At 38.4% G+C, this 23472-nt stretch overlaps 1 protein-coding gene across 7 annotated transcripts in view; it reads left to right on the plus strand.

The window, feature by feature from the left end:
* Nucleotides 1-23472, plus strand: part of SNX10 (sorting nexin 10) — a 40816-nt gene that overhangs the window by 8071 nt on the left and 9273 nt on the right. For 2 of the 7 annotated variants that reach the window (XM_088150704.1, XM_088150703.1), the window contains 5 exons: nt 5541-5622; nt 9129-9176; nt 13010-13096; nt 14328-14428; nt 15811-15909. In XM_088150704.1, the coding sequence (XP_088006830.1) occupies nt 9153-9176; nt 13010-13096; nt 14328-14428; nt 15811-15909 (311 nt within the window). In that variant the 5' untranslated portion in view covers nt 5541-5622; nt 9129-9152. Of the gene's footprint in view, nt 1-4581; nt 4678-5540; nt 5623-6285; nt 6311-7270; nt 7787-9128; nt 9177-13009; nt 13097-14327; nt 14429-15810; nt 15910-23472 lie in introns of those variants that run through there. The other 5 variants (XM_025167696.2, XM_007420810.3, XM_088150705.1 and 2 more) reach the window with 4 other exon arrangements.

Consider the following 23472-nt stretch of genomic DNA (forward strand, 5'->3'; position numbering starts at 1 on the left):
AGCATATGGTGTAAGCCCAGCTAGCGTGATGTCTGTTTGAGACGAAATAAGAAAGTGCCAGAATCAAATTGAAAAAGCTTTTTGAATTGGGTATACAGTATAGGTGAATAGTGTAAATGAAGAGTCCTATTCAAAACAAGGCATTCCTCTGCTGGCTTGATTTCCCCAAAGACAAACAGCAAAGGTCTGCATAATTGACAGGTGTCTTCTTTCCTTTAACCCTTCTCAGATTTCACCTCTGGCAACTTAGATAAAAAGGGGAGAGCATCTGAACAGTAAAAGATCTCTATCTGCTTCTATTGTAAAGCATGTCTGCCTTATTTTCGTTTCTCAGTTACTGCCTTCTTCCTTCAGTTTCTTCCTAGCATCATATCTAGATGCCCTTGGACTCTATATGGGCATCATAGGCTTTTGTAGAAAATCAAAGTAGTGATTGGCTTTGTTTGGAAGCACTCCCACCTGCCCCCCCCTCTGGACACGCACACACACACACTCATACACAAAACCCCTAGAGGCACAATGGATGGTCTTCATCAGTTTTTTTTTTTAATCTGTTCAATTGTGTCCAATTCTCGGAGACTGCCTGGACAAGTCCCTGCAGTTTTCCTGGCAAGGTTTTTCAGAAGTGGTTTGCCATTGCCTCATTCCTAGGGCTGAGAGGAAGTGACTGGCCGAAAGTCACCCAGCTGGCTTCGTGCCTAATGCGGGACTAGAACTCACGGTCTCCCAGTTTCTAGCCTGATGGCTTAACCGCTACCCCAGCCTGGCTCTCAAACTGCCTCTCTTCATCAGTTTACCCTCCAGTAAATGGATAGTATGTAACTCACCATGCGTATGAGCATCTGGTAACTTGATAAGCTTGGTCAGGGAGCAAATATCTGAGAATTTGAAAAACCTACATATTCTCAACTTTTCAAATATGCTACCAACCAGAAAAGGCTGAAAGCTAAAATGCCTCTGCAGTAGTCACCATTCTCATTGACAGATTTATTGATAACTCTTCTCTGCAATTGGTATGCTTATATTTCAGTTTGCAATATAACATTCACACATGGTCCAATCCAGGGGGGATGGAACCTCTAGGTACATAGAAATCAAGAAAATATTTAGGAAAAAACACTGATCCCTGTAAACAGTTCAGTGTGGATTAAGCCAGTGGAGGGAACCCCAAAAATAAGCCAGTGCGGATTAATACCCTAGTGGCCTTAGCATGTTGATCCATGCTGCAACATTTTATTACAGATACCTCTTTGCTTTTAGCACTGCACAACCATCAGAAATAATTTAAAAAAAAACAGGGATTGCATAATTGAGATATTTATCATTTTACTGTAACTGTTTCATACATTACACAATGATGTACACACTCCTCTGAAAAATAGCTAACTGCATAGCTAGCATATCTCTGCTTGCTTGCATTTGTATTGGTTTACAAAAGATTGTTTTCATATTTATTTTCTGTTTTTATGCGTTATGAGAAAGCTCTATTGATGGGTGGATATAGACATACAGTAAATCAATATAATTTATCTACTTAAGAATGTCTACTTGTTCTCTCTTGCAGTTCCTTTTACCTTGAAATTCTAGCTCCTTAGTCTGTTATTTTGCATAAGCACAACAATGATGAGTATTTCTATGGCTAACTACCAAAAGAATGTGAAAATGCTGATGGCTGCTATCACATGAATGCATGATGTCGAATTAAGTCATCCTTTTGTTACCTCTGGTATGGGATGGATAGAACCTATTGAGAGATGGAGTAACTTTCATCCATAAGTATTTTTATACTTCCAAAACAATGTCCAGAAATGTTGTAAGAATTTTTGTCTACAAAAAAAGTTTCATAATATTTTTTAGTCCTGATCACCACCATTACCTGAATATATCCTCTCTGAATATTTGGCAAACAGGAAGTCCAGGATTCATTGGTGATAGGCCAGCTTATTGAAACACGTTCATACCTCATCTGTTCAATAGCACAATCCAAGAATGAAAAATTGTACAGGAATATAAAGGAACAATGAGGTGCATATAAAAATAATTTGTTTAAATTGACAAATACAATTATGGTTGACTTAAATTATTTAATTTTTTATTTATTTATAATTTCAGTTTATAAGGTTAGCTGAACTCGAAATTGACTGAATGGTGTACAGTTAAACCAGTATAATTTTTGAAAACAGTGGAATTTTTTCATTTATACCTTTTTTCCAGGGACCTAAAGGATTTACATCTGGTTCTCTGCTTTATATACTGAAGGGTAGATTAGGTCAAGGTGAGAGCCAGTTTGGTGTAGTAGTTAAGGCACCAGACTAGAAGCTGGGAGATTGTGAGTTCTAGTCCTACCTTAGGCATGAAGCCAGCTCTCTCTCAGTCCTAGGAAGAAGGAAATGGCAAACTACTTCTGAAATCCTGCCAAGAAAATGGCAGAAACCAGTCTGGGCAGTCGCCGGGAGTCAGAGGCTGACTTGAAGGCACAAAAAAAAACCAAAAAAAAAAAACCAAAACAACCAACCCAACCCACAACCAAAAACAAGAGATACTATTTGGCCCTGATTAATCTCCTAGTAAGTTTTGTGGTTGAGAGAAATTTGAATATTTTACCATATCCGTTAGACTAAAATACATACCAGCCTGGCTCTCATAATTAAGAGATGGATAGAAACAAATCAGAAGAGTAAGCTGATTTTAAAAGTTAGATGTTTAATAAAAAGTAAGATCATTTCCATTTTGTCCTGATGTTTCTCCTAGGAAAAATAAGTGTCCTATCACCTCTATGGCTTGGGATAAATATCTCCCTGTCTCTCCCATATTATAAGGCATTTCTCTGTCACAATACAGAGAGCCTCAACCATTTCCATGACCTCCTGTGCAGTGTCAAATATATCTCTCAAGTATCTTCTTGCTCTCTATTCTGAAAGTAGTGGAGTTGGCTTCTTCCCCACCATTGTTTCTGTCCTTTTATCTACAGAGGGTATTCTGTGAAAAACTTCGATAAAGTCATTTCTGTCTCTTACCAGGCTTACAGTGCTTAGTACCCTTGTTCTAAACTGAGTTCCCTAGGATTCCACACACACACGCACACCCCACTAGAAGGTAGTCCTCACAGAGCGTTGCCATTCATCTGTGCATGAACCCGCTTAATTTAGAATTTACAGGACCAATACCAAAGAACAAGAACGCTAAGGGTGATGCTAGGACGGTGTTTTTTTTTTTTTTTAAAAAGGTTTATTAAGAAATTGCCCCTGAATGTACTTACAGCGCCAGAAGGATACGACCCCAAACAGCCGGGCGAGTCCAAACAGTGGGGAGGGTTTCCAGAACACTCACGAGGAAGCTGGGAAAAGGGGTAAATCTTATAGCCTTTTTCCTCCACTTCCCTGTCCTTTGGAATCCTCACCCCCAATGCTGGGATAATTACCAAGAGAAAATTAATGTTTATATTTAGACTTATTGGAGAGGAAGAGATTACAAGAGAGTAAGCAGGCACACAATGGGGAATACACATTGAAGGGAATGTGCCAGTGCCAGCTGTTCACCTAACTGCTTGGGAGGCAAACAAAAGCCTTTAGGGTGAAACTGATTAGGGTCTTGTCAGTTTCAGGCAGCAGTTGCCAGTGCGCCTAGTGTTCTAATCAACTAATTAAGGTCACAATGCTGAGCTTGTAAACTTGCAGTTAGCTCATTCCAGGGATGCCCCCCCCTTTTTTCCTCCTAGAATTTTTCCGGCAGGTGCAGGATCTGCTTTTTTTAGGATCAACCAATATTGATCAGTTGGTTGCGACAGGAATTGACTGACCGGCTTGTCGCCAGAGCCTGATGTTGTGGGCTGAGAGACAGTGACTGGCCCAAAGTCAGGACTAGACTGCACAATCTCCTGGATTCTAGCCTGCACTGTCCTGTGGAGAAAATCAGCTCAGAAAGGGAACACTTGTTTAGGCAATCTCTCCACTCTGCAACGGAGGGAAAAAGAGAAAAAAACGGGTCAGGCTCAGGACCTAGAGATAGTTGTCTGGCCGCCAATATAGAAGCTAATTTTACACCTCTGCATTAAACTGTTATCAATCATGTTGCTATGGCTCACAAGATCTATTGTGGTCGGACTTATCATTACACGAGAATTGAGAAATCATTTAAGATTGTAGTTAAGACAAAGAGCTTGACCACAATATGAAACCATGACTTGTTTGGGGGACTCTTTCAGTTCTGACCATGGCTCTGCATGTTATGTGAACCCAAATTAAGGACTAGCTGGAGAACCTGAGCTGCTGTGCTGCAAGTTCAGTTTTTCATCTCATGGGCGTAAGTGTGGGTTCCTTTATAGCAGTGTTGTCCAAACTTGGCCACTTTAAGATGAGTGGACTTCAACTCCCAGAATTCCCAGCCAACCAATGGCTGGCTGGGGAATTCTGGGAGTTGAAGTCCACTCATCTTAAAGTGGCCAAGTTTGGACAACACTGCTTTACAGAAACAAACAAGCAGAAGGAAAGATAGCCTTCCCACAACATGTTCAAGGGGATTCAGAACCTCTTTGGCCATCACGCAATTGCTTTTCCCCCCTTTTTTCATGAAACAAAACAGGAAATACTGGCTGGAGAGCTACCATGAAATGGATATCAGAAGACCTTGGAGGGGGACTAGCAGCAATTTTCCATGTTGCCTTGTGCAGTACTCATGGTAAATACTTAGTGTGTCACAAGCATGTGATGAATAAGTCCACTGGGCTCGTGTCTCATAATCATTATTGTACCAGCCTACTGGAAACTTTATGTACAGTGGCATTAGTAATTTTTGTTTCATTGTCATAAACCATTTCTTGTTCTAATACCAGTGTTTTATTTTAAAATTCTGCTTGCTTATGCTCTTAATTCAGTTCCTGAACATTTTCTTTACTTCTTCACTCTGCTGAAAACTGCCTGAGATGTGTGTTTAATCCCCTCAGAGCCAAGTGCTAAGCAAACGTAAATTAAGCTGCATTTGCAAAGAACATGATTGACCACTTCTGCAAAAAGCTCCTGCTTTCACTAAGTGTAGAAGCAGTGGTCAGGCATGTACTTTCCATGCACAAGATCCCATGTATGAACCCTGGCATCTTCAGAAGGGGCTAGGAAAGACCCTATCTGGAAGAACCATTTCTAGTTAGATGAACCAGGGATGGGACTTGATATATAATGCTCCCTAGGCAGAAATAGCCTTGCCATTTGAGAAACAGTCAATCAGTATTTGTTATGGTAGCTGGCAGCATTCAAGACAATCTTGGATGATCTTCAGAAAGCTTAAATCAAGTCAGATCTGGTTAGTACTTAGATAGTACCTGGTTAGCACCAGGAAATCTCAGGGCTATAGACTAGACTGGGAAGTTGAAAAAACATCCCAGAAGAAGACAGTGCCGAACTACTTCTGAACTGTTGCCAAGAAAACAATATGGACACATCCATGAAATCATGAGACTTTATTTAAATTGATATTTAGTGTATACGTTAGGTCCATTTAATACTGAACAGAATTTCTTACATCTTTTATGCATTCTATCCCAACAGATTAGTGTAACTTGGAAGTGTTTTTTCCTTTGGTGGTACTTTCAGATCTCCTTGAATTTAAATATTGAGCAAAAAGGAAAGGGTATGTACTAGTATATTCCATATTTTCTTAATAGTTATTTAGAAAATTATTATTTTGTTATTTTGATACTGTCTAAACATTATGCAAAGGTGTTTATGGTCCCTGCTCCTGGTATTGAGTTGAGATGACTGGTCTATATCCTTCTTCATGGCTTAATTTCCAGATATATGAAGAGGGCTTTGGAAATGCTGCATGATGTAGCAGTGTATTTGAAATAAAGTACCATATTTTTCCATCAATAAGACGCCCCCATGTACAAGACGACCCTCACTTTTCCAACCCAAAATTAAGAAATCAATATTTTAAAGATAGTGCAGAACACATTTTTATTTAGTAATTAGTTAACATTTACCTGATACATTCGGTGGGAGGAGGTCCAAACCGTCTCTCTGCAGCTCTATTTCCATGCTCTTTTGCATAACTGATTACATTCAAGCACGAGTGAAACTGCCGATAGCTTGTCTCTAAACAGCCTTCCTCTAACTGGTTTGTTCAGCATCAGCTGACGTCAGTTACATCAGGCTCGTGATTGGAGGAAGTCTGTTTGGGAGACAAGCTATTTCACTCGTGATTGGAGGCTAGCAATAGGAGGAAGCCTCTTTGCAGAAACGAAGTATGGGCAGTTTTGCAACCATGCGGTTCTCTCCTCGGCTGATTTCCTTGAATAAGACGCCATTCAATTTTTAGGGTAAGGATTTTAGAAAAAAGTATCGTCTTATAGTCGGAAAAATACGGCATGTTCACCTTGAATCTGAAGAGGATGTCTTAAACACACATATAGTTTCAAGCATCAGAAGATAGCTACAATTACATTATTTATTCAAACTGATGGAGTGTAGTCTGGGTTGTAAATTGCTTCTTTTCAGACTTGAAGTCCTAGATTTGCTTGATTTTTTTCAACCAAAATTGATTTGTTTGATTCAAAGCTTGACAGCTGGTATTTTCACAGGGTGGCAGCCCACAGATTATAAGTTTGTTTGGGAATAGTGAGATATGGTATGTGTTTGAAGTGTTGAACTAATCCTTCTTCATGGTCTCTGTATATGCACGTATGTGGATTCTACCCTGTGGGAGCACGTACCACCGATGTTCTACAACTAATTCACAAAACTTACATGCCTACTTCTTTCATAAAAATGGGAAGTTTCTTCTTTTTGTGGCTGGAGTAGTGGATTGAATATCCTTTCAACTATAGGAGTAGTACTACAAAAAATCATCTGAGCGGTTTACTCATCAGTGTGCTCTTTGAGTTTTGTTCTTCTACTTATAAAGGTCATTTCTGTTGCAGTATTTATCTATAAGGAATGCCTTTTCCTCCTCCCTCAATAATTGACTTTTAAAATGGGAGGCTTGGCTGAATGGAGATAGATCAGGTCATTTCAATAGTTGGTGAGCTTATTTTTCTTGGTGAAATAGCTTTTGCTTTACAAAATGTTGCAAATGTGGCAGGAAAGTCATTGATCTCTGATGCTCCGTGACTTGCTTGCCTAAGGGATGTGCATAATTTTGCCTCACACGTTCCTCCCCATGCTGCTTTGTGAATGAACTTTATAGGCTTAATATGCTGTAGATCCAGCTTCCCTTGTACTGAGTTCCCACTTCTGTGATGTTTTTTGTTTCTTTTGCCTCCAGTGCCAAACTGAAGTGCAATATATAGGCCTTTTCTGAGCCTCTGAGAAACTCTGGAAACGTGGGTGGGTGTTCAGTCTCTCTACAGTGAAAGGACCCATCATGAGGACATATGCAAAGATGTCTTGGGGGTACCTGCTGGGATGGTGAAGACAGCAGGTCTGTTATGCTCACTGAACCATTTTTAAGCTGTTTTGGCTACTCATAAGTAAATACAGTTCATTACAAAGTGAAGATGTGGCTTGGAAGCTTCTGTAACTCCTTCACCATAGATGAGGGAGCAACAACTGCGTAAAGAGCATTCTAGACAAGTGTTTCTCAAACTCAGCAATTTTAAGATGTGTGGACTTCACTCCCAGAATTCCCCAGCCAGCATGTTTTAATTGAAGGAATTTGGGCTAAAGGAATAATAAACATGCCAATATTTTCTGGTGTTCTATAATGCTGTGTAACAACATTTGTTCTTTATCGAAGGGCAGAGCTCTTTGATATGGCAGTGCTTGTAAATTCAGCCTCATATCTCAAGAAAACCATGGTAAGTATGTGGTTGTTTGGCTGTCATTATCTCTATTCCCTGACTTTTCCCAGTGCAAAGGGAAATGTCAAGGGAAACTCCGCTCCTGTTTGTTCTGATAGAGGTTTGACCATGCACTGTACGTTCTGACTGCGAGAAGGGGATCTCATTTTTGAACAAGAACCACAAATGTATCATATTCATTTATTTTAGAATCCATATTTTAATACACTCTCCTCTACATATGAACTATGCGCTGGTTTTTGTACAATTTAGATATATGCTAAAAATATTTCTACTCCCCTTAACATTTAAGAGTTCATAATGGTATTGTTGAACCACCTATAGAAATTGGCATATCATTTGTATGTTTATTATATTATTTTACATGTTTTATTATTTCACTTTATTGATTTTTTTCTTGTACACTGCCCAGGTACTTCAACCAAAACAAATACATGTCTTCTTCATTTTTGCATTGTATGAGAGGTGGCAGAGAAATATTTTAAATATCTAATAATAACCCAGCAGGTGATTGCTGGAGTGTATAGTAAATAATAATAGCCCACCATGAATAGCAAATGCATTTAAATTTGCTTATTACATTAGTTTTACTCCAAAAAGCTTTGGGCAGTGTATTTCATCTTTACAATAACCATATGAGGTAGTTTAGGTGGAGAGATGGCAACTGGGCCAAGGCCATCTAGTGAGAGCTTCATGGCTACATGGGAACTCAAACGTGTATCTCTCCATTTCACTGCTCTGACCATTCCAGCATATTGGCAAATTTTAAATACTATTCTCAATAGATACTGTATTTTTGAAGAGAGAGCCAGTTTGGTGTAGTGCTTAAAAGCACCAAGCTAGAATCCAGGAGGCTGTGAGTTCTAGTTCTAGTCCCACCTTAGGTACAAAGCCAGCTAGGTGACCTTGGGCCAGTCACTCTTTCTCAGCCCCAGCGATTAGGCAGTGGCAAACCACTTCCAAATTCTTGCCAAGAAAACTGCAAGCACTTGTCTAGGCAGTCACCAGGAGTCAAGACTGACTCGAAGGCACGAATATATGAAAATATATATTTTCTGAAAGCCAAAAGATGTTCTATCCCTTAGAAGTCTTATATTGTATGTATGCATGTGTCAACCAAGGGATTGATATAACTTCATGACTCCTCTGGTGGCAAAAATGAAGAAGACATGTATTTGTTTTGGTTGAAGTAACTTTTCTGGTACTTTTGTTTGCATTTTCCAGCAGATCATGGTTTGAAATTCTGGCCAAAGTTAATTACAACCCATTTAGCTTTTTAAAAAGTGGTCCAATTGCTTCAGCTGCATTTAACCAGGGTTTACCATTTTTTATATTTTAGATTGATTTACATGCAGCTTGGAAGATGACCCCAAAGCATGAAAAACAGGTAGGTGCTGTAATGTTACATTTTAAAAATTTAACACTGCTCTGGTTTTTACTTCAGTGAAAGTGAAAGCATGACCAACTCCTATGAATGAACTATGCAGCTCAATTTCCCTTTTGCAGATATATTTGGTAGCATTTTAGGAAGAAGATTGTGTAACTACTGCACTGAAGAAATAGCAAAATGCTCTTTTGACTGCATGTTGAAATGCTTAGAGCTTTTGAAAGTATGGTTGTGACCAGAGGAAATTCCACTGACACCTTCTGCTTCTTAAGGGTTGAAGGCAAAGAAAAACTAGAGGCCTTTGGAATGTACATTTTTTATTAAACTTGCTTAAAGTAAATTTTTCCCAAAGTGAAATTTCTGACCTAACTGTGAGTGGGTCCAATTCAAGGTTAGAGAGGCTCTGGGCAAAATATCTCTGTTTTCATCAATGGGCCCTGGTGAGTTTACTTGGCAGCAGAGATGGCACTAAGCAGCTAAATCAAGCCTCTCATTTTAATTTCCCACAGGACTCTAGTAGCTAATACAGAAGTATTTTTTTCCTGAGGGTGAAAAATTATGGTATTCTTGCAGTGTTGCTATTAATTTTCATAGCCATTTTCCCCTTAGCCAACATAGCTTCTATTTGTGCAACAGACATGTTTTGAATGTTAAGTAACTTTGCTAGATATATACACCCACACTTTCCTTCCTTTACAACAATACTGTAAGGACTAGTACCTTGTGGCCTATCCATAGAATGGGTATTGTGGTTTGAGAACCATGAACATGATACACATTTGATTATGTTTCTGAATGGGGATGTCATTTTTTGGTATTGTTCTTAGTGCAAATAATATATGAGTAAAGTTTATTGAGGCTTTCTCTCTTTTGGGAATCTTCGTAAGCAAGATTTTTGTCATCCCTTCAAGGTAGACCAGACTAAGAAATCAATGCCACGTAGACCAGTACTGCTTTTATTGTAACGCTTTAGTAACAAAATCTTGCAAGTCTGAATGTACTTTACCCCCTCTCTCCCTTTATCTTTGTGAGAACTAGGGAGGGGCTTGTCTGAGACATTTAGTCACATTACATTCTTGGCCCTGGGTCCAGGTCCCTTTTTTCCAATTGTTACCTTCATAGAGGCTCTTCCTCCTGTCCTTCAAGGCCAAGTACTGCTTGCTTCTATTTTGGAGATCTTTCTTGATGCTGTCTTAACCACAATTATAATATAGTGGACAAGTTTTTGTTTAAAAAGATATCAGAAGCAAATTAGAATGTCATGTAAACAAATACTGTAATAGTACGTTCATCCCAGCAAGAAATTTACAAATTAAATACAGACAAATTGCATTTAATCTCACTTTCTTTTAAGAAGCTTAAGATAACATATACAGGACATCCCTCATTTTTATCATCTCAACAGCCTTGAGGTAGATTGGGCTGAGAGAAAGTGACAGGTTGTGGCTGAATGGGAACTGAATGGGTCCCAATCCCACACTCTTACTCCAGAGATTTTGGCTTAAAATATTGTGCAAATTCAGCTAATCTGATACATGAATTTGTTTTTTTTATAAACCTAAAATCAACAGATGTTCAGGTTGAATGAACTAAGTCTACCTGCCAGAAAAAGTTATTAACTTGGTTATAATGGAATTTAGGAATGTATCTTAAGACTTACTGACATCTTGGTAGGCTAGTATTAAGAATATCCATATCCTGATTATTACTATAATTCTGCTATACCAGAAAAAATAGTAAAATTAAAATAGCCTCCACTCCTTAACGCATATTATATTAATCTTAAGACCAAATTTGTTTTTACTTATTATTTTCTTACTATTAGCTTTAGTCTTACCTATTAGTGATGTTGCAGGAAATGAGTGGCAAACAATGAGCAAAGGAATTATCTCCTTGTGTTGCTTCTGTGATTCGAGAAGGAAAACTGCTGAATTGCTATTGCACGATCAACATGTTTTGTGGCTAACATTTTTCCACTGTTGCTTCCCCTCCCCACTTTAGAGGTCTACTTTCCTCTGGCATCCTGGTTAGACTGCTTCTTTCCTTCAGCCTGTCCAGCAATTCTTGGAGGGAGAGGGAAGTCTGCTTAAGTGACAGACCCAAAGCTTCAGGGCTACAGAATCAACCTTGTCTTGGGTACCATTTAGTGATAGATGGATCTTCCCCTGTTTGGGTCAGCAGATGATGCCATTTACTAGACTTATTCCATGCCCACATTAGACCTTATTGTGCCCACAGTAAAATTATTCTGGACTCTCTCACATGTTCTTCATTTCATGGTTATAGTGCAATTTACTATACAAGTTGGATTTTGAGATTTTGGGGATGGGGATAGAAATTAAAAGGATCATCATCGTCATGAAACACTAAACTTTTGTTTCGTTGTGAAGCAGGAATAGTATAGAAATGCTGCTGACAATTTGGATTATTTTCAGGATTTCAGTTATGTTCCTATACATTGTGGCCTTAGCAGGTGACAACACCTAGCTGATCTTGTTTGTCCTAAGGAGTTAACTTGGTTGGACCTGGTTATTACCTGTATGGGAGACTACTATGGAATACCCAAGGCAGTAGAACAAGGAAATTGAAAAACAACCTGGAAGAAGGTGGTTTCAAAGATAAAATTTACATATAAAATTATTTTTCCTTTTTTATATCACATAATCTTTTGTTTTCTTTTACAAAAGTAATTTGTGGCTAAACAATTGCATCAAAAAAAGATAATTTCACCCAAAGAATATCCTGTGCCCTGGTTACATAACTGGAGAATTTCTCCTGTTAGAATGATGGTTCTGTTGCTCAGTACACAAATTGCAGCAAGGGAATCTGGAGAGAAATACAAAGTTCTAGGAAGGCATAGCATTGGAAGCAATTAGTAAGTTTATCCATCTCCAGCCAAGAATTTTGCATACTGAATGCATACTGACAGCAGATTTTTTTCAGAAATCTCAACTGGCTTTCTCATTCTTGTGTAAAGCTTGCACATCTCAATGTGTTTTTCCAAGAATAGATTCAAGAAAGATCTTTTGCTTTGTTGTCAGTCTGTTTGCCCATGCTTTAAAGACAGGTCAGACAAGTTCTTCTAGGACTAGTGTTGGATGATTGTCTAACATTTAATTTCAAAATCCATGGATTCTTATATAGTATGACAGAATCTCTACAGCAGTGTTTCTCAACTTTGGCCACTTGAAGATGTGTACATAGACTTCAACTCCCAGAATTCTTCAAGTGGTCAAGTTTGAGAAACACTGCTCTACAGGCTTACCTGTGAAACAAGCCATACATGTTGATTTATGGGTTATTTACATAGAATGGGAATGACACAGACTTGTATCCCAATAGAAATGTCGCATGGATTAACCTTTGGAAGCCCCATCTAAAGACTTTGGAATTGAACTTTTAAACAATTACCATTTTTAATCAGTAGGTTAAACATTGTTTTTCAGCATCAGCAAAGGCACTTAGTACTTATGAGTCCTTGTGACAAGTTACAAGAAACAATGGCATTTGTTTCCACTTGTTCAGTAGCAACTGTTGCCAGAAGGAGACTCCTTTATTTGTAAGAAATACATTTCCTGGTTGGAAATATACAGCATTATCTAACTTAGAATTTCCCCTTTGGTTAGCTGACAAGAAATTTCCCAGACAAGCAGCAGGGATGAGTCATTGCTTCTCAAAGTAGCTGATTAGTGTTATATTTGTCTGCATGTTGTTTTTCCTCCTTCAGAATTATTTTTAATACATACACCTTAGGGTGACAAAAACATATCCAGCCAGTGGAGAGAGGAGCTCTTTTGAGGCTGTCTGTTAATTGCTTTATTATGCTCTTGCAGGAATTTGTAACAGTATTGGTGAGAGATCCCCAATTACAGAAGGAAGATTTTTGGCACTCATATATAGATTATGAAATCTTCATTCATGTAAGTAGATATGCTCTTCTGTGAACATGGTTTTTAAGGCATTTCTGAACTGTATATGTGATAATCTCTGAACTGTATATGTGATAAGCTATGTGGAAGGTGCTTAAGAGCAATTCACTAGCCATCCTCAATTGTAGAATTCTAAGAATTTTGAAATTTGGTCCAAGCTTTTCTTGAAGTCACCAGGTTGGGGAAGACTGTCTTAGAAAACAAATGGAAGTCACACCTTCAGGCAATAGAAGTCAAAAGGCCTTAACAGCAGCTTTTCTAGCTTAAATTGCTGCTCAAATCATCCACTGCCAGCATAGAAAAAGCTGATTCTACTTTGCAGTGATTGAATCATAAGTGGCCTTTGTGGGTTAAAATTTTAAGGGGATTAGAGAGAATGGTTTTATTTTTTAAGTTTTATTGATTTTTATTGTAATTTCTTTCTTTGATTGTTGTGAGCTGCCCAGAGCTGTTGAGAGTTGGGTTGCAGAAAAGTTTAGTAAATTATTATTAATTGATTTCTCTGGGTTTCCTTTCTTTCTTGCCTTATTGAATTATTTTCTTGACAGGATTCTGTTCCTTTTTGTAATTCCTCACTCTTAAGTCAACATCTTCAGTCTTATTACAGGAATATCCTGCATTTTAATAAAGATACATTTAATGCCATGGAAAAGCTGGGGAATTTTGTATTGAATATTTATACTGAATATTTTACCACTTTTGCTAAGATTTTTTTGGATATTTTATTGGATCCAAAGTTATCCCTTGACAAATGGAAGAGCCAGAGGGCCACTAGCAGAGGGATAGATAGAGATGGAACAAGAAAGATAGCACAGTGCCAATTTTCTGCCAGTCTTTCTTTCCTTGCAGTCCCCAGTACCACCTTACAATTAGCAGATTTGGAGGGAGAATATAGGGCATTAAATACTGTATGGGGAGGAAGAGTTGGAACAGATTACTACCCTGCTCCCTTTCTCCAGCTCACTTAGGACAACCCCAGATCCAACTACTTGTATTTAAACATGTATTTCATGGTTCATTTTTTCTCAAGTTAGAATGGAGGCAGAGTGCTACTCATGCTTCTTAGGGAGCACAGAAGTCTGTAGTTAGGAAACAGGTGCTGAGCATTCATTAGCTCACAATTCAGACTGTTGAGATCTTGGATTGTCAGATTATTGGTTCTGGGAAAATATGGTGCCACTAAGTTCTACTAACATATCAAACACATTCTGTGTTTCTGCAGACAAATAGCATGTGTTTTACAAGAAAAACATCTTGCGTTCGACGCCGTTTTCGAGAATTTGTGTGGCTGAGACAGAAACTTCAAAGTAATGCTGTATTAATGTGAGTAATTTACAAAACACTTTTTAATTAAAAGAAACTCAAGACGTATACAACCCATACCCACCTGTGATAATCCTAATTGGAATCTGACACATTTACAGTGAGTAGGTAGAACCCGCAGGATCTTTTGCATTTTATGTAATTTGCATAGTATGCAGTATGATCCTTAGACATTTCATCTCTTTGCTTTCCTTCCTGTCACTGATCTTTGTCTATCTGTAGGTCTTCACTGGCATATTAATTCAGCCCCAACAATAGCACAGAACCCAAACCTAAATGGTTAGGCAATCCATAGTTTAATTTTCATTTTCAATTTATTATGTGCATTACCCAGCAAATAAATATTAAAGAGAAAACAAGAAAAGACAAAAATTAGGAAGCAAACATAAGGAACATATACAACATTTTGATTTATTTTTCACTGCAAATCCCTGACACAGTATTGAAGCTAGGTAGCAAAACCTAGCAGGATTACATGTCACATAAAAGACCTTGTGTGCAAGAAGCAAATCAACATAGAAATCCTCTGAATGGCCAGGGATTGCTGCTAGAAGAGGGAAAAATAAGATTTTGGTGCATTGTCAAATAGTCTGCATATAAAAGAATATGTGTTTAGAGTTGCTTGTCTATTCTCATTTCCCATTTGCTTAGTACTTTAGTAATCAGGTAGTATAATTTCAGGAAACAGAATAACAGCTTTCACTGAAGTGTCAGTTCAGACATTTAACAAACCATGCATTCTGATTCACACATTTGGTGGATGATTACAGATCAGAGTTTGTCAATGCAGGTATCACATCAAACTACTCTAAAACCTTCCTAACTGTGAATTTGTACATTGTTGAAATTGGATCATTGTTTTCAAGGGCTTCACTTTATTCTTAACATTTACCTCAGATTTGGAATGACCCTCTGCTAGGAGGGAATGTCATTTTCCTGGGATAGGGCAGAATAACTTTAATCCAACACTTAACATATCCAGATTATGGAAGTGGATTTCTCATTGATTTTCAGATAAAAAGCAAAGGAAAAAAAAAAGCTTAACATATTTAGGAAATAAAAACAAAACAAGTACCCAAATCTCAGCTCTGTCCACTCATTGTAATGTTGTCATCTTTCCCATGCCATCCTTGGGCTGTAAAAAGTAGCTATCTTTACTGGAGTCTGTGGAAGTCTTTATATTCAACTATGACCCAAGACCGCTGCTGGCAACAAATTAACATAGCTAACAATTGAATTGGCCCGCGGTAATCATGTTTTGTTTTTTTTTTTGCATTTCCTCTTTTCTATAAGAATCCAGCATTCCTTTTCCAAAGTGATTTTAGTCATGTTTTCATTTGGGAACACTAATTATTCTTTCTTTCTTTTTTTTTTTTTTAAAGACAATTACCAGACCTTCCACCCAAAACTCCTTTTTTTAACTCAAATAATTCTCAACATGTGGACCAGCGTCGGCAAGGTTTGCAAGAGTTTCTCCAAAAGTGAGTAGACTGACTTTGGGGGTGGTTTTAATTTGGTTGCTTATTGCTTTAATAAACGTGTTAATTTCCTGTACCTGCATTACCAGCTCATCTCTTGTGCACGGCAGCCACCTTGTGGCCATAATTATACATTTGCACACCTCGCTTGTATTGAAGGGGCTCCATTACATAGCGCACATGCTTTCTTTACTCTGGCATTTGAACCTTTCTGCTTTCCTTTTTGAACCAACAGTTTGTTAAACAGTGTGTTGTTATTGCTGAACTGTGAAAGCCAAGTTGTTTTAAAACGGCAATGTATGAATTGATTTTTTGGCAGTGCGGAGAAAGATGGTAGCAATTAAATCTGAAGTTCATACAAGGCAAAGAAATGGTACTGTAAGTCATGTGAAGGTGATAACAGAACCAGGATTCTCTGTGATCTTTTTAAAGAAAAACTAGTTGAAAATTAGATGTTCATCAGACTAGATAAAAGTGGCAGGCCATGGGCCATATGTTCCCAGCAAATTTTTCTGTGATTCTTGGAGCATTCAAAGAGGCAGTTCAAATTTGTTGGCAAAGTGTCAACATTAAGTATATATATTTTTCTTTCTCAAAAAAAAATCAACTTAGATGGTCTATTTTTAGAAAGCTCCTCTAGAGAGTAAGGAAGATGACCTTGAGAGAATTATGCAAGAACTGTTATCTAGGCAAAATGGGCTGAAACATTTTAATTGATGTCAGCTCCACAAGGTAGACCAGACCAGGAAATCAACTCCACAGGAAGGCTAAAACCAGTGGTGTGCTGGCAAACGTTTAAGAGCAGGCTCTGCTGGCTCCATTGCTGCTGCTGTACTGCTAACCGCAGAATTGCTGATTGGTATATCAGCTCTGCTCTCAACCATCTCACAGAATTCCAGAAAATTTAACAATTGGCTCTTGTGAGCCAGTGTGAGCTAGCTCCAGCACATTCCTGGCTAAAGCTACCTTTATTAAGATTGCCTATAATAACAGAATCTTCCAAATCTCATTTTGCTGTACCTCCTCCCCCCTCTTATACTCCACTAAATCAGGCAGGCATCTGCCCGAGCTGCTTCCGAATATTATCTTGTTTTTCAGGACGTAAAAATGTTTCAGCCTAGAGTGAAAGAACCCTGCCAATTCTGATATCCTGTTTCCATTACCAATGGAATTCCACCCTCAGTATAGAGTACTGTGAGAAGTAAACATTTCAATAGTTGGCATTAGATATTTTTTCTTCTCTAGCTAAAAGGTCACAGCTCGGTGGCTTTGCATGCAAAAGATTGCAGGTTCAGTTCCCTGCATCTCCAAAACTGAGAGAGCTGTTGCCAGTTGATATTACAGGTAGTCCTTGTTTAGCGACCACAATTAGGACCGGCAACTTGGTCGTTAAGCGAAGTGGTTGCTAAGTGAAACCGTGACTATGCTTAAGATCTTACTTCATCTTTCCTTTGCTTTACAGACCTTCAAAGGTCGTAAATGCGAGGATTAGCCCTAAAGTTACTTTTTCATCACTGTCATAACTGCAAACAGTCACTGTCTGAAGCAGATGCTAAACAAGGACTACCTGTATTCTAAAGAAGCCACTAGTCTGACTCAATATAACTCCACAGCTTTTGTTTCTAAAAGTTTTCAGAAATCTGCTATTTCTTAAACCGATGAAATCTCTAGTCATCATGCTATAAATTACAGGAAAGAATCAGACTACCCCATTACAAGCAATTTCATTTGTGCATGAAATTGTACCTAAAAGTTGAAGACTGGCTTTATTAAAGTGAATTAAGAGACAGGCTTAGCTGATGTACCCATTTAATTAATTTAAACAGACTGTTTGCCTTTCTGCACCAAAATTAACGGCTTGTAGTTTTGTAGCTACCTGTGGTTGTTTCTGTGCAGAAGTTTATTGTCTGTCTGATTCTTCTGGATTCTGAGGAAACCCTCCTTAAAAAACCCAAACAAGGCAATACAGCAGCATAGGTTCTGGTTTCTACGCTTGGTGACCCTTTTTCACTTCACCATCATTGTGCAGCAGGGGGACAGATTAGTCCCAAACACACACCAAAGTGAATGTTTCTGAATGTAAAACATAGAAATAGTTTTCATTTTTGGCTTTCAATTTGTGTTGGTACTGTGGTATGATGTCTTTTGTTGTTGATCTGATTGCCTTTAGACAGTTCCTGAATGCTCCGTATTGTGAACTGTAGTCTCATAGTGCCTATTTATTCATGGGAATTCATCAAAAGAAACCGAAATCTTTTGAGGTTAAATGAAGGGAAGAAAGGGAAGAGGTTTCCCTGCAGGATAGCCACGATGCTTTACTTCCACTTCCTCTGGTGCTACCACTTCCTGCTGTCTAGTACTGAGGAAAAGAGAGCCAGTTTGATGTAGCGATTAAGGCACCAGGCTAGAAACTGGAGACGGTGAGTTCTTGTGCCTGAGGCACAAAGCCAGCTGGGTGACCTTGGGCCAGTCATGCTCTCTCAGCCCTAGGAAGCAGGCAATGGCAAACCACTTCTGAAATCTTGCCAAGAAAACTGCAGGGACTTGTCCAGGCAGTTGCCAGGAGTCAAAAACCGACTCGAAGGCAGCAAAAAAAAAAAGGAAAAGCAGAGAAGCAAGCAAATGTTCCTCTCTCTAGAACTGTCTGTGTAACAAATCCATGGTCTGCATATAAGAGGGATTTGTATTGAGTAGGGAAGTTTATCTGATAATTTTGCCTGTTAATATCAGATCTTGCACAGGCATCAATAAATTGACAGGTTTATTAATAGGATTATAGCCAGTACCCTTGCCGGATCCTAAAAACAAACCCACTGAACAACCCCGCTTTTGTTTCCTTGGCCACAAGAAAAGACGGACAAAAGCTTGGTTGTATGACAGAGGACAATGCATAGCTAATTCACAATCAAGGAGAAGCAGAAGGGGAAGAACATCCTTTCCGCCCAACACAATTCCTCACAGACTTTTTAACAGGTGTTTTTTGCTGTTTTGCCCTAGGCCCTTAAAATAGGTGGGTAGAGATCATGTTGAGTACTGTGTTCCAACCTACCAACAAATTAGTCAAGGGCATTTTTGTTTTAATTGTAAAACTTTTTTTTTTAAATCTTATAGCAAATAATGGAAGCAAAAGTTAAGCACATTTTTACAGCCTGGACTGTCTGCACAAATCATTCACAGAACTTCACCCATAAAGAAGCAACAGTGTTAGATTCACTCCAGCAATATGAACATGAACAACATCACATTAGAAAATATACATTGCTCTTTCCTGGGCTTGAGACTAGTTCCTAATGCACACTCAAAGTTGTCATCTTACCTGTAAAGAACCCAGGTCCCAACAAACAGCATAAGAACACTTTTACATTTTGCAAATTGCCTGCAAAGGAAAGGTCACCCATGGTTTGACCTTCTTGTGCACATAGTTTGCATTTTGTCAACCTTCGAGGAAGGAGAACAGCTCTCAACAAACTGTCCAAGCACACTTTTCCATTTGGCTATCTTTCAGGAAAAAAAAGCACAACATGCACAGAAACAATAACATAATATTAAAGTGCAAGTGTGCTAACTTCTCCATAGCAAGGAATCTAAAAACAGCAAGAAACTTAGCTACCAGGCAGGAAGCAATCATTTATTTATTTAGAAAAATGTCCATTTTCATAATGGTTCTGGACAGTTTGCAAGGTATGGTGAATACATTCATAAAAATAATATTTAAACATAATATATGTACAAAATAAAAGCTAAAACAGAAGAGGCCTGGGAAAATAAATGCTTTGAGATACCTCCTAAACTTGTGAGGAATGGGCTTACTTTAATTCCAATGGCAATTGAGTCTATGTGTTCCCCCCTACAGAGAAAGCTAAATTAGTGGTTGATGTCAAACATATCCATGATATATTGATGGCTTGGAATATGGGGTAGATTGTATGGAAGTAGGAGTCCTGTAATTAGCTTGGCTATAAGCTATGTAAAGTAATACCATCAGCACCCTGAATTGGATTTGAAAGACAACTGGCAACCCATAAAGCTATTTCAACATGGGGATAATGATCTCAAGGAGGCTGCACTCATCTTCCAGATTGTGACAGTTGGGGCCAGCTACAATTTTTACACATTTCAAGGTTCCCCCATGAAGAGCACAATGCAGTCGTTCAGCCTTGAGATTATTAGCTGAATATCACCAGCACATTGATGACATCAGACAGATGGTAGTAAGACATGTGATTTTGCCCCAAATGACATCAAGCCTGGAACAAATCCAGGTGACCTTGTTTGCTAAAGACCACCCCAGTTGCTCATAACAGAGCTCAGATAGCATCAGGGCATCAGCCAAATCTTTTGGAGGTTTGATTTTCCACCTGACAGCCTAGAAGAACACTCTTAGATGGTTCTCTGTGGACGCACCGAGAGAGAAATTCCACTGCTTTTTCCCCTCTACCTGATTACTGCAGCATAAGCCTTACAATAATGCCTCTGTTTGGTCAGATTTGCCCCTGGACCTGTAGCAAAGTTGCTCTAGCCACCTACCCTCATGTTTTATTGTCCACAGCTGCTCCATCTTAGGAGCCACTGTATCAACTGCCTGGGAGATATAGTGACTGGCAAGGTATTGAAAAACATCACATATGACTTTGGCTTCTAAAATTAACTATACTGAGCCTAGATATTTATCATTTTCAGTAATAGCTTATTCCATTTTATTTATCAAGCCTTTAGCAGACACTTATAACTAAAATCAAGGTTCTCTTGGAGTCTTCTTTAACAAGATTTATGGAAAAGGAAGAGGTTACAGGTTACACAAATCTTGATAACTGGATATATTTATTTTAGTACCCAGTTTATCTCTTAAGTTCTTTAGGATAGAGTTTTTTTGAACCTCTTGCTAATCACCTGGTAATACAGTGAGGACGGGGTTGCTCACTTTCATGTTAAAGGTTGTGCTTGTAATATTTTCAAAACTGCCACCCTCTTTCTCAAGTTCTGAGAAGCCCATTACATAATTTCCATCAACTCCTCCCCATATCAGATCCCAGAGGAAAGGTGGGCCCTTGTCCCTGTTGCTCCTTGAAGACTCACCAGTGGTGCTCCTGGCAGGTCCCTTATTCCTGGGAGCTGCCAGATCTGGAGTAGAATTGATTTGTTCTTGCAGAGTGCAGCAAGGCTATCTTGTACGAGTCCTACAAGTGTGAAGTACATTAAAAAAAAACAAAAAACTGAGGATACCATAGATGCCAACTGTTTTCCAGCCAACAGTAGTTCTGATGTTGCATTTTCTTATATCCAAAATGGCTCTCAATCTTGGAGCATGCATTTAAATTATTTTCTCTCCCAATTCCTCCTTTCAGTAGTTAATACCAGAAGAAACGAATCTTGTGCCTATTATTTGCTAAGGTTCTCTGCAAGTTTCCATGGTTAAAGGAATTAAACAAGCAAACCAAGTCAGAGCGGAACAAAAATTGTGACACTTAAACAGCTGTTTCAAGCTCAGAATGTTTACTTTTGCTTCCCTCCATTTAAATACAATGAAAATTTTCCTGTTGTGCTTTCTAAGTTTGTTTCTGCTATTTTTCCATTCAATAATAATAATAAGGCATAGAGGAGGAGGAGTAGTAGTAGTAGTAATTTTCCAACAATTCATGAGGCAAAACCATTGAAATCAATGGGACATAAGTTTCTTAATGTCCCATTGATTTCATTAAGTCTATTCTAAGCAGGGTCTACTTTTAAGATTGATTAACTCTGTATTCAACCTTTAAGACCCATTGATTTGTTTTCTTTTTAATAGAAAAAGGACCAACCGTATTTACTGTATGTTACTGTAGGCTGCATTCCTCATGAATTCCTGTTGAAATATCTGTGTGTGCATTCAATAGAGGGCACCAAAAGGCTGTGTTTGCTTGTTTCTATAGATTAGATTTCTCATGCACACATACACAGTCAGGAAATGAAGTAAATAGGCTGAGTAAATTTGTTGAAAACAAATCAGAGTTTTATCTTTCTGCACACACGCAAGCATGCATCTGTCACTATATTGGGTTGCAGAAGATACAAAAAATCTTTAGTTAGGATTAAGTTGCACCGCTCAGCCATATGTTCCCTTCCAATAGAATAGTTTGCAATATACATAAAAAATGTTGCAACCTGCCCCCCAAGACTTCGCTTCTGTCCAAACAAGACAAGCCGCTCATTTTGTTTGTATTAAAAAAATATGGCTTTAGTTGACAAAGAAGCACATCTAAATTTCACATAGAACCTCTAAATAAACTGAACATCTTGAAGACTGCCTCATGCACAAATTGTTCTTACCATAAATTAAAGGTGGATTTTAATCTCTGCAATTCAATCCTTGAAAGAGTTGAATTCTCTAGGTTGACGTAGGGTTATATGAAGCAGTAGATATATCTGAGGATGTACAGACTTGCTTCCCACTCTCCCTACTTGGACAGCTTTCGGTATTGGAGAGTTTAGCAATCTAGGCAAATTTGTATGTGAGTCTTAGCATGCACAAACATATTTAATTATTTTCTAATGATTTGCAAATATGTCATAGGTAATATCTCAGTTTGATACAAAATAATTGATACTACCATAAATCAGACTCTGGTAATTTAAGATGCATGATCAAAAGGTTCATAATAAGTACTACTTAATACTTTCAGCTGTCTTGCACCCTTAGCACAGACTTGTTTAAGCACTTTCAGTTTAGTGTTTATCTGTTCCCATTTTCTCTTCTCTCTTTTTTCACAGGTGTGTGCAATTAGCTGCTCCCAACTTGAATCTTGCCAAATGTTTTGGCCTAGAACTTCCATCAGTCCCACAACAGTGCTGTCTCAGGCAATTTAAGACTGATAGGAGTTATGAACCTAAAATCTGAGAGACCCTTCATAATGGTTCTGCTTTTTTTCTTTCATCCATCATAAGCTAGACCAATTTGCTGGCCTTGCATGTATGAGCTTTTGTGTGTGTGACAACGTGCACAAGTGGTAATCCAATATACAAAAGAAATATTGATTGGGGCAGGGCCTCCCCTCAAGTAGAAGTCTATGTTGGTAGGTAGACTGTCTATTTATATGCATATTGAATACGTGGAGAAGTTGGTAGCCAATCCACACATACCTATATGGTCTTTGTTATCTCAGAGATAGGCAAGTTTTGGGGCTGGAGGCACAGTTAGAGGGTGTGTGGTAGGCTCATTTCACAAATAGTTGCCTATTCACAAATTGTCTGCCATGGATGCCAAAACATCAGTTTATTGGAAGGTGAATTAGTTGACCAGGATACTGTCTACCATTCCAGTGCAATCTTTTTATTCCACTATTATAATAATACATTATGCTAGTTACTAGTTCTTGTTTAGTAATATGCCAGTTCCTTCTTTAACGTACAAGAATCATATAAAAAAAAGCAGACAAGACATAGAACCTAATGATAGGAGATACCTTAGTGGCTCCGAACATATTTCTTACTCAGTGGTGCTATGAAACTTCCCTTCATTTCAAGTCAGTATTTTCAGTGGTCCATCATATCCTCAACAATTTTTGTTCTCCATCCTGATGTCTATTAACT

This window comes from Python bivittatus, unplaced genomic scaffold (genome assembly GCF_059951505.1).
Source record: "Python bivittatus isolate LINGU-HERP-01145 unplaced genomic scaffold, Pbiv_v1 ctg000610_np1212, whole genome shotgun sequence".
Classification (NCBI taxonomy): domain Eukaryota; kingdom Metazoa; phylum Chordata; class Lepidosauria; order Squamata; family Pythonidae; genus Python; species Python bivittatus.